The following is an 11,881-nucleotide window of genomic DNA, read 5'->3' on the forward strand; positions in this document are numbered from 1 at the left end:
GAAAGAAAGGCTGCGAAGTGAAAAAGGCATGTGCTTCAGAAAAGAACCAACTTACACTGTGAGTCCAGACCCACCACTTCTAGAAAATTCCTTCAGCTCCCTGAGGTTCAGTTCCCTCTGCTATGAAAAGGGACAATAAAACCAATCTTGCAGGGTTGCCATGAGGCTTTCGTAGGATAGAAATCTCTATAAAGATCTCTTACGTTGCCTAGAGCATGGCAGCCGCTCAATAAAAAGGTAGTGCTACAAAGTGCATTGAAATATAGGAAAACCCGGGAAAGAAACATAACTGAGTGACTGAGAGACACATTGCAACTTAGAGATTCAGCTGGATTTACAGGTTATATTCTTTCTTCAGAGTAGCTAATCCTCTCCCTATAGCACCCCCTCCTGCACCCCATACCTTGCACCTGGAGGGACACAGCCTCCTTCTTGTGAAGTGTGGGATGAATCCAGATGAGAGTTCAGTGGGCAAGGTTCTAATCTTTCCTTGTCCACCTCTACGAACCTTGGAGAGCCACCAGTTCTCTGGAATTTGAATCTTTTGGAGAGTCACCAGTACTCTGGAATTTGATTCTTTTTCAGTGAGTAGAGGGAGTTAGAGTAGATTTAATGGAATGGTCTTTAAATTGCCTTCCAGGTCTGAAGGTCTGCCTTGGGGACACTAACTACCTATTAAAGGAAAACGACACGTTTCCAGGTAAAACTATCACAATGGCAACCGACTAAAAAGTGCACTTTTTTTTTAAACTTTTTATTTTATATTGGAGTATAGCCAATTAACAATGTTGTGATAGTTTCAGGTGCACAGTAAAGGGACTCAGCCATCTATATACATGTATCCATTCTCCCCCAAAGTTCCCTCCCAACCAGGCTGCCACAGAACATTGAGCAGAGTTCCCTGTGGTATACAGTAGGTCCTTGTTGGTTATCCATTTTAAACATAGCAGTGTGGACGTGTTGATCCCAAACTCCCTGAATATCCCTTCTCCCCACCCTTCCCCCCCGGTAACCATACGTTTGTTCTCTAAGTCTGTGAGTCTGAGAAAGTGCACTATTAAGACAAGGTCAGCCCCTCCTAACAAAATTGTAAGTGTACAATACATTACCCATCCCCTAGCCTCTGGCAACCACCGTTCCACTCACTGAGTCTATGACTTTGACTATTTTGTATATACATGGAATCATACAGTATTTGTCTTTCTGTGACTGGCTCACTCCACTTAGCATAATGTCCTCACATTTCATCCATATTGTCTCTTATGGCATATGATTTCCCCCTTTTCTAAGGCTAAATAATATTCCACTGTAGGTAGATACCACATTTTTTTACGCACTCATCTGTTGATGGACATTCAGGTTGTTTCCACATCTTGGCTATTGGGAAGAGTGCTGCAATAAACATGGAAGTGCTAATATTGCTTCAAGATCCTGATTTCAACTTTTTGGATCAATGCCCAGAAGTAGAATTGCTGGATCATATAGTATGACAAATTGACAAATTATAATTATGTGTATTGAAGGTATACAACTTGATGATTTGATATATACATTGTGAAACAGTCACCACAATCAAACTAATTAACATATACACCACCTCACGTAGTTACCATATTCCTTTCTTTCTTTCTTTTTTGCGTTGAGGGCATTTACACTGTTTCCAGTTTTTGCTATTCTATGTATCCTGCTATAAATATTGTAGACATTACCTTTTGTTGGCACACACACACATTACTGTTGGATATGCACCTTGGGGTAGAATGGTGAAGGCTGACTACGTGTATGTGATATTCAGGTTTCTGAGATACTCCACAGAGTTTTCCAAAGTGGTTCTACTAATATACATTTTCACTAAATCTGGGAGATTTCTGTTTGCTTCACATCCTCAGAAGTTTCTCAAAGTTTTCTTTATTAGATTTTTTTTTACACAATTTTAAAGTTTATTCTTAGGCTTTTAATTTTTTTGTTGTTGTTTTAAAAGTCATAAGTTATACCTAATTGGCTCTTGTTTGTATGTTAGACAGTTTTTATGGTTTTTATTTAATTTTGCATCCATCAATTTACTAAATTCTCCTATTGTTTATAGTAGTTTATCAGTTTATTCTCTTGATTCTTCCCACATATATAATCATAGCATCTATAAATAATGATAATTTCACATCCACCTTTACACTTTTTATACATACAGCTTCTTTGTCTTTAATGGTTTCAGTATATATGCTAGAAAAAAGTTTAAAATAGTGTTAGTGAAGATTTTAATCCTCCAAGCCACCATTAAACCTCCAAAATCTTTATCAAAATCTTTTTGTCAATAGAATACACTCCCTGAGAAAGCTTTTGGTTCCAGATCTTTACAGTAGTTCCAGGAAAGAAAGGTGGGAATGAAGTATTCAAGTAACTAGAAAAAGTTCTTCAAGGCCAGAGCATAGAAGGAAACAAAGATCCTGTGATAAAATGAGGTGGGAAAGGTGGGAAGGGACCATACTTGGCCTGAATCACCTAAAGGGGGAGAAGAGGAAGAAAAGCTTAAAAAAAAAAAATTGTGATGCTCACAGCCCAGGAACACAGACCCACTGTAAGAGTGAGATTCAATCCCAACAGGATGCTTCCCCTCCTTCACTCCCTACCCCACATCAGCAGGACTCCAGTATGAAAACAGTTTATTAAAGTTGAGAGAACAGCAAGGCACAAGCTCTATTTAAGAAGGGGTTTTAGGGAAACCCACAGACAATGGGGGAGACAAAACAAGGGCACTAGAGGAAACTGAAGCCTCTAGCGCCTACAGCTACAACAAACATTAAACACAGTTCGTAGCCAGATCAACATCAAATCTCACACCATAGGCCTATTCACCTCAGTTCCTAATATCTGACATATCATGTCTGGCTTTCAACAACATTACAGCGCGTGCTGAAAGGCAGGAGAAAACACACAAAGCAAACATTAGAACCAGACTCAGATGTGACACAGATTTTGGAATTTTCAGACATAGAATGTGTGTGTGTGTGTGTGTACACACACGCATGTAGAGAGACTTATTATAAAGAATTGGCTCATGTGGCTCCTGTGGTCCACGGGATTATGGAGCTGATGAGTCCCAAGATGTAGGGTCAGCAAGCTGGAGGCCCTGGACAGCCAGTGAAGGGCTGAAGGAGGAGCCTGGGGGAGGAAGAGAGACAGTGAATATCCGCCATGACCCGGAAGGCAGAGGATGTCTGCAGGAAGTGGGGAATTCTCAGAAAAGGGAGGAAATCAGTAAAAAATCATTCCCCCGGCGCAACATTTTCTGAGAGATCTGCTGCTTTGCTTTAGGCCTCTGGGTTCTAGCTGTGCTAGTTCAGAATAAAAATAATAACAATACGCGTGTTCTTGTTTTTCCTGTGGCTGTTATCACGGCTGCAGAGGAGGTGCAGCGGCAGAGCTTTCTGAGTCGGGAGGGCCGGCCTTGTTGTTCCTACCACTTCCTCTTCGCTCAGCTCACAGCTCACGGCTGCGCTTTCAAGGGCAGTTCTTTAGCTGAGCTTTCAGATCACATTTTGCTGAAAAACTATAAGCTATGTTCTCTATCTATTCATATGCCTGGGACACTTTCTTTTACCTTCTCCATTCAGCCTGCAATGTGGCAGCTCTAAAAGGGGAAACAAAGAATTCACGAGTGCCTGCGACCCCGGGAGACACAGGACACGGCCATTCCTTCTGCCCAGGGGGTAGTGGGGCGGTAAGTCAGAGTGTGTGGGCACTGTCTGTGTGTGATGTGTATTTGTGTTTGTGTGTGTGTCATATTTGAGAGTGTGTAGTGGGGATGGTGTGGGTAGTGTGTGTGTGTGTGTGTGTATGTGTGTGTTGTGTATGTCTCTTTGAGTGTAGGTGAGTGTATGCGGGTTTTCTGTGTGTGTTATGTGTGTGTGTGTGTTGTAGGTATGTTTACACATTTGTGAGTATATGTGTGTGAGTGCTGTGTGTGTCTCATGTTCATGTTTGTGTATGTATGTGCTTGTGTGTTGTGTTTGTGAATATATATGTTCATGTGTGTTGTGTAGGTATGTGTGTGCTATGTTTGTGTGTGTTCGTACTTTTGTGAGTGTCTGTGTGTAAGTAGTGTGTGTGTGTGTCTGTACGCATGTCTGAGGTACAATAAGAGGAGCCGGGGCTACGAAGTCAGGAGGACCTTGAACCCTTTGTGCTCTGCCTGGAACTCACTGCTTGCTCCTGGTCAAGACGCTTCTGTGAGTTTCACTGTTTTCCTGAGAAACCTCACAAAGGTGACGTATCTGCTCCGTGTTGGAGACAAAGCCTGTGGCACGTGGCACACGTGTGATGCCCTGTCGGGCAGGGCGTAGGCTGAGGCGGCCAGGGGCCGGGCAGACGCGCTGTCTGGGCGCGAGGGTGGAGCGCAGGGTCTGCCTCACCCACCTGCCCTGGTCCCGGCCCGGCCTGTATCTTCTTCTCACCACCCTTCTCTCTAGAGGAGGAAGGAGGTTTCCTGGGTGACGTGCTGTCTCCGTTTCCACCGATGATGTAAGGGCACCAAGGACAAAGAGATTGAGGGATCTCCACTTTGCAAAGCCGGGGCCCCTTGAGAGGTAGAAGCCTGCGTCCTCACGAGAACGCGGCTGAACAGGTCTGGGCGAACGTGCTCACCTGGCCTGCTCACTCTCCCCGGAAGGTCACCAAACCTCCGGGGCTGGGTCCGCTCTCAGCTGGCACGTTGGAGCTGACATCACGGAACCCCCAGTCCTGCGGCCACAGCCCCGCAGTTCCCCGGCCAGACCCTGGGGTCTGGCGAGGACTGAGGTGGTGGGCCAGGTGAGCAGAGAGCCTTAGCCCCCCGGGGATGCTGTGGTGACGGGAAAGCTGTGTCTATGGACGCTCCCCCGGGGCTACCATCCCCTTCAACTCAGAGCCTCCATCTGGAGAGTGCCATCTGACTGTGATTGTCTCTGAGTGTCCTACACATTCCAGAAAAATCCATGGGGCCACACGTCTCCCTCCCCATCCCACAGAGAATACCAAGCAGATACAACACGATGGGCTCCTGAAACAGGGAACCGTGTTGGTCTGCAGGGTGGCACGGATGGAAGGCAGGGTACGCTGCTCTCTCCTCAGGATAACGGGAGTTCCTGGGTGGGTGACACGGCCCTCCTTCACAAAGAGGACTAGGAATCGCTCTACAGAAGGTCAAAAAATGTGTTGGAATCTTCTACAGGGAAGAGATGTCACGAACATGTAGTTGCGGCCCAGCATTCACACCTCCAGGGACGCTGAGGCCCAGGCAGTGCGGCCACCTAGTTGCTGGCCTGGGGAGGAGCGCCGAGGCCCCCGGGCCCCCAGCAGGACCGGGACGGGGCCCCCCGTGGAGAGAGAGCCTGTCCGAGTCCGCCGTCCTCCTCACCGCCCAGCTCTTGGCCTCTGCGGCCCTTGCTGCCACGCTCTCCCCACAGATCATTCTGGCCCCAAGAGCCCCTCACCAGCCCCTCCAGCAACTGCCTGCTCACGTCCCCCGGGCACGCTGGCCACTGCTCCCAGGGCAGTACCTGTCAGGATGCATCCCTGATCCTTTCTTTCCATCACAGAATCACCCCAAAATGGAGACCACAGTGCAGGGGGAGAAAGGAGGAAACGGGGGCCCTAAAGGCTGTAGAGGGTGTCTTAGACGCCCCCCCACTCCTTCTCTCCCCCCCAAACCAATGCAAACAACTTCCTTTCGGCAAGAGAAAGGCAAAAGTCAGGTGCCTCTTAAAACTCGGTGGAAAAATCAGTAAGACATATGATTATTTTTTTCTAGTCGGAGGAAGAAGAATATGATGAACTCATTTTCCCGGAGAATCGCGAGGAAGGCCTGTCTCAGGATCCTACACAAGATGGGTCAGGAGGTAAAACATCTTTCCAGCAGACATAAACTTGAGAGAGGCATGGTCGGGGGACCTGTGAGGTGCAGGGGGTACGCTGGGAGAGGCAGCAGGAGTTCCACCTGTCAGAGATTTGCCCACCCGGCGGCCATCGAAGGACGTTTGGGTCGGGCCTCTCTTCAACCTGGCCAGATAGGAGGGAAAGGTCCCTGATGGGCGCAGTGGGCCGAAGGGGTGAGGGACAGCACCAACTGCCCCTTCACTGAGTCTCAGGAAGGATGTGCTGAGTGGGTGTGAAAAATGACTCGCCCCAGGCCTCCGTGTGGGCATCTTGCTGGCTCAAGTGTGAGAGCTCTCAGGGTCACGAGGGCTGCAAAGTACTAGTGAACAAGCAGGATGCACTCAGGTGCCCCCAGGACCGGGCTCCGTCTTCCCAAGGGGCTCCCTCCCCACAAAAGCTGTTGCATCAGGGTCAGGGGCTTAACTTTCATGGGCTCAACTTCGCCATCTAGCCTGAGGAAACAGAATTTAGGAATATAGGGATGCGGGAAATCCATCCACTTTCCTGGCCAGAAGAATTGATTTGTGATTCATCATGCATTTCTACATGACTGATTTTTTTTACTATATGAACTTCAGTGACCTGAGCCATTGAGAGAAAGCCATATTAATAAGCTGCAAAGGAAAATTACAAGTGCCGACACCTGATTTCCCCTTTTTTTGCAGCAATCGAGATTAAGCATTACTTTAAAAATCTGGCTTTAAAGTCCAATGGCGTGGGCGCCTCCAGGCTTGCCCAGACGGGAGACCCTTGTCTCCCTCCAGCTTCGCATTGGAGGGTGGAGATGAACACTGCACCCTCCCTGCTTCTGTGAAACTCCCACCCATCCACTCAAATTCCTTTCAAGCCACCTGAGGGAAGCTGGAGGGAGCCAATATCATCCAGTCAGAACTGGTCGGTGGGTCAGCCAGCCAAGGGAGAAAGGCAGCAGAAACGCGTTGCTGGAGATTTGGAAGAAGGCGGTGCCAATCCTACTTTCAGGAGACCAGGGCTCCGTCACTGAGACACATCGATGTCTTCACTGTGGAGCAGACTTGGAAACCGGCTGGGGTTTGGCTCTTCTCTATGTGCTCTGGCCCCTGGGACCTGCAAGGCCACGAGAAGGGAATTCCCTTCCTGCCCTGCAGCTCCGGTCATTTCTAAAAAATCTGGACATCGGGTTTCTAAGTATTAGATTGGCATGACACAGCTTCTCGCAGCTGATGGCTCTGACGTTCTGCTGGGTGAGAATGTCCAGGCCCAGCTCCAAGGACGTAGCTTAAGAATGTGACCCCAGTGTGCAGCTGTGCTGTGGAGCTGGGGGTCGGGCTGTAAAGAACCCACCCTCACAACACTCCTCGCTGGGAAAACTAAAGGTAATGTGACGTGGTCGATCCCGTCAGGGAGAGGACCGACACAGAGGCTGCGTGCTTTCAATTTCACCACTCTTCCTGAGAAGGGTCTCCAATCAGAGGTACTCGAGGAAGCTCAGGGTCCCAATTCATGACGGGATGATTCCCACATAGGTGACCCTGAGAAGAAGTTTCAAAACCTAAACATAAAATGTAGCTTTCTACCATATGATCCAGCAATTCCACTTCTGGGAATATAGCCCAAAGAATTGAAACAGTTATTGAACATATGTGCGCTAAGGTTCATAGCAGCATTATTCACAATAGCAAAAAGGTGGAAACAACCCCAAAGTCTATATATATATATATATATATATATATATATATATATATATAAATATATATATATATATATATATATATATGAATAAACACAATGTGGTCTACACCTACAGTGGAATATTATTCAGCCTTAAAAAGGAGGGAAATTCTGACACATGCTACAACGTCGATGAACCTTGAAAACATTATGCGAAGTGAAATAAGCCAGACACAATAAGGCAAATATTGCCTGATTCCACTTATATGAGGTCCCTAGAATAGTCAAACCCATAGAGACAGAAAGAATAGTGGTTATCAGGCGTTAGGGGGAGGGAGGAACGGGGTGTTAGTGTTTAACGGGGACAGGTTTCAGTTTGGGAAGATGGAAAATTCTTGAGCTGCACAGTGGTGATGATTGCACAACCATATGAAGGTACTGAATGCTACACCTAAAAATGGTTAAAATGGTAAATTTCCTGTTATGTATATTCTACCATAATTTTTTTCTAAAAGTTACAAAAAGAGAGAGAGAAGGAAAGAACGCGAGCCTAGGGCACGTCTCAGATGCTGATGCCGGTCTTTCCTTCTCCTGCCCCCCCCCCCCCCCCCACCGATCATTCTGCCCCTGGTGAGCCTGAAGTGGGTGATGGGCTCTAACCCCGGCCCCCCACCTTCTCTGGATGCTTCCAGAGCTGCGGGAGGATGAAGGGACCCCGCAGAGGCTGAGGCTCATCCTGGTGGGAAAACCCGGAAGCGGGAAAAGCGCAACAGGAAACAGCATCCTCGGCCGGAGAGTGTTCGAGTCCAAGGTCAGCGCTAGGCCCGTGACCAAGGCCTTCCAGCGGGGGCGCCGAGCGTGGGCGGGGAAGGAGCTCGAGGTCATCGACACCCCCGGCCTCCTGTCCCCGGGGGCGGCGCCGCCAGGGGGCGCTCGGGGCGGCTGCGAAGCCATCGCCTTCTTGTCGCCGGGGCCGCACGCGGTGCTCCTGGTGACGCCGCTGGGCCGCTTCACCGAGGAGGATCGGGAGGCGGTCGGGCGCCTCCAGGAGCTCTTCGGGGCCGCCATCCTGGCCCGCACCATCCTGGTGTTCACGCGCAAGGAGGAGCTGGACGGCGGCTCGCTGGAGGAGTACCTGCGAGACACCGACAACCGGGAGCTCGCCAAGCTGGACGTCCTCTGCGAGCGGCGACACTGCGGCTTCAACAACAAGGCGCAGGGGCCGGAGCAGGAGGCGCAGCTGCAGGAGCTCATGCGACACATCGAAGGCGTCCTGTGGGAGCACGAAGGCCGTTACTACAGCCGCCAGGCTTACCGCCCCCCCCCAGCGGCACGTTCTGCGCCAGCGAGGGCGGGAGGGCCGGGGCCCCCAGGGCCAGGGAAGGGCTCAGCGAGGAGCCGAGCCGGCAGGGACTGCGGCGCATCCAGAAGGAATCTGAGCGCACTCACGGACAGCTCCTGGAGAGGCCGCCCACCTGACACGCGCTGCATTTCACGCAGCCACGGCTGCTTCCTGCCGGCCTCCCTCGGCCCCGGAGTCTGGCTTCCAGCCCCTCACTGGCTCCGTCCCACAGGTCACCGCCCCTCCCAGTGTCCAGGGCAGGGTCTGGGGCGGCGAGCGGTGCGCGGGCTCCTGAGTTGCCAGGTCCTTCATCACACCTTCCGGAACCCGCGGGCCCTCCCTCCTCCGTGCCCCTCCATCCTCACGTCTCCTTGGCGTTCCGAGTCTGCAGTAGAACACCGATAGAAGCACAGCTTCCTGCGGGCAGGCCCGAGCCTCATTCGTCCGTGTAACTCCCACAGCATCCTGGCCACTGGCGTCGCCGCTTAAACGTCGATGTAGCAGATCAGTGTGGGATGTCGACCAGGTGCCTCTGCATCTCTTGGGCTGTGTCCTTGCCCGCTAAGGGGGCAGGCACGATGACTTTTGAGGCCCTGCGCCGTGTGGGGCACGGCAGGCACTGGGCTGGGGAGGAGAAGGCAAGTAGAAGCGGGAGGGGGAGAAGGCGCAGCCCTTTTAGTCACTCTTGAAAGAGGCCACCCAATCCAGCCAAGGAGCCCCGTGGGAACCTCTTGGTGGGATGATGGGCAGAGCGGGGCAGGGGTATCCAGGGGGCAGGTCTGGTCTGGAAGTGGAACCTAGACCTGGCTGCAGGACGTGGAGGCCCCCGGAGGTGCCGAGCGGGCCTGGGCAGAGAGGAGCACTTCCCTGAGGCAGACTCAGACTAGGGAGGTCACACATCTGTTGCTGCCCCTCGTGATGCCTGCCGTCCGGCCGTAGAGGACAGAGGCGATGTTCAGCCCCGCCTCTGCTTCACCTGCAGCTGCGTCCCTTCTCCCTTGAGAGTGGGGAGAAAGTGTGGGTGGGGTGTGTCTTGGTGTGTAGGTGGGTCCCCAGCAAGGTATTTTGGTGCATAGAATGGGGGGAGGCAGAGAAGAAAGGGAAGCTGCAAAGAAAGGAAGCAGGTGAATGATGTAAAACGTCCTAGGGAGCAGCCTGCCGGGCTGATGGGGAGAGCCCTGCAACACGCGGCTGCCATCTTCTCCAGGCGCAGCGGACTCCTAAGAAAGCTTAAGCATTTCTTTTGCTAAAAGATTCAGACAAGTGTCTCGAGGCAGAGCAGAGACTTATTTTGGTGTATGCTTAAGATAGCCTTCGTGCCAGACCATTTATTAAGTAGGTGATCCGTGTCCCGCTGAACTGGAATGCAACATTTATCATATGTTAATTTTTCATATTCCCTAAGATCTCTGTCAGGATTTTCGATTCTGTTCTTGTCTTCTGACTTTTCTACTCCTGCATGAATAAAACATGGATTTGATTAGAGTGGCTTTGATTATATGTGACACACCGATTTCCTCCCCAGTCTCCATTTTTGTATTTCCTTTGTTATTTTCAGGCATTTATTCTTCTGTGTGAAAATTAAAATCGCTGTGTTTAATTTTCATAAAAGAATCTTGTTGGGATTCCAGTTGGAATTGTCTTACTTTTATGTATTAAATTTGGGAGGATTGGAAGTAAGATAAGTCAGAGAAAGACAAGTATTGTGTAATATATATCACTTATATGTGGAATCTAAAATGTCAAACCTGTTTAAAGAAAGAGTAGAACGGTGGTTACCAGGAGGTAGGGGCACAGGGGATAAGACTGGTGGTATTTAAGGGTACAAACGTGTAACAAGCACTAAAGAAGCCATAGAGATCTAAGGTCCAGTATATTGAATGTAGACAGTAACATTGTACTCTAAGTACGTGATGTGATGAATATTGTTACAACAGCAGTCATACTACAATATATAAATGTACCAAAGTAACACCCTGCACACCTTAAATTTACACAATGTTAAAAGAAAATCTTTAAGTTACATTAAAAATCTAAAACATTAAAAAATTGGGAGAATTGGTAAATGCCTCCAGGATAAGTGAATTAAGGCCATCTTGTTTCTGAGTGAATAGACTCATGACTTCAGAGCTATTGAAGTCAAAGCTAAAATCATTTGCATTTCCTTTAGGAGAAGAAGATAAATTTCTTTAATTTAGGTACTTTTGTTTGAACTCTGCTGGCTTGATTGATTTCATAATGGAAAATACAAGCACTTGACCAAATGACACCCATCCAGTGACTCTAAATGGTGCGTCACTCAAAACATGTCATTCATTAAAAATTCTAAAGGAATTGTTTAAAATTATATCGAATACGGGGTTTTCTCTCCTTTATTACTAAAAATCAGGGAAAATACCTCCCACGACTTTTCAGAAGGAGGGATAGATGTTGCTTCATGCCATCACTCCCTCAGCATCAGAGAACGGGGAAAGCATGTGTCGGTATGTTCTGGAAACTCCATGGTCTGTGTACCAATAGGAAAGAAGTGGTGTGGGTGAGGGAGGGGGCAGGGGGAGCAGAGAGGGTTGTCGTGGCCAAGGCTGTGAAAATAGTGAACTTTGGAATTCATTATTCTCAAAAAATATCTCTACACTGGAGCAAAGCATGAATAACACTGATCTGGAGAATCCGAAGTGCCCAGTCAGCGCATGGGCTGCTTCCTCCTTGGGGGGTCAAAGCAGCGGCTAAAAATCCCAGGGAAGGTTTCCAGCTCCCAATCCTCCCGTAATGACATTCATACACTATGTAGAAAATTCAAAATAATGAGAATTTCTAAACAACTGTTAGAAGATACTGAGAAGTGACCAAAGACAGGGAGACACTATAAGGAACTTGACACTTATCATTAAGCGGCCGTGCAGCTACCACTTTTATGTGGCTTTCCCGCGAGAGCACTTTCCCATTCTGCTGACCCAGGGATATCGCTCAAGCAGAAAT

The 11,881-nt window shown here is 49.0% G+C and overlaps 1 protein-coding gene across 1 annotated transcript; it reads left to right on the plus strand.

Moving 5' to 3' along the window:
* Positions 1-3,480: 3,480 nt before the first annotated feature.
* On the plus strand, positions 3,481-9,467 carry LOC103014856 (GTPase IMAP family member 6-like). Its single transcript, XM_057550426.1, has 4 exons — positions 3,481-3,718; positions 5,786-5,873; positions 8,253-8,894; positions 9,364-9,467. Exons 1-4 carry the CDS (start codon positions 3,557-3,559, stop codon positions 9,465-9,467), a joined length of 996 nt encoding a protein of 331 aa, XP_057406409.1. The 5' UTR covers positions 3,481-3,556.
* Positions 9,468-11,881: the final 2,414 nt, after the last annotated feature.

This window comes from Balaenoptera acutorostrata, chromosome 7 (genome assembly GCF_949987535.1).
Source record: "Balaenoptera acutorostrata chromosome 7, mBalAcu1.1, whole genome shotgun sequence".
In the NCBI taxonomy this organism is placed as follows: Eukaryota; Metazoa; Chordata; class Mammalia; order Artiodactyla; family Balaenopteridae; genus Balaenoptera; species Balaenoptera acutorostrata.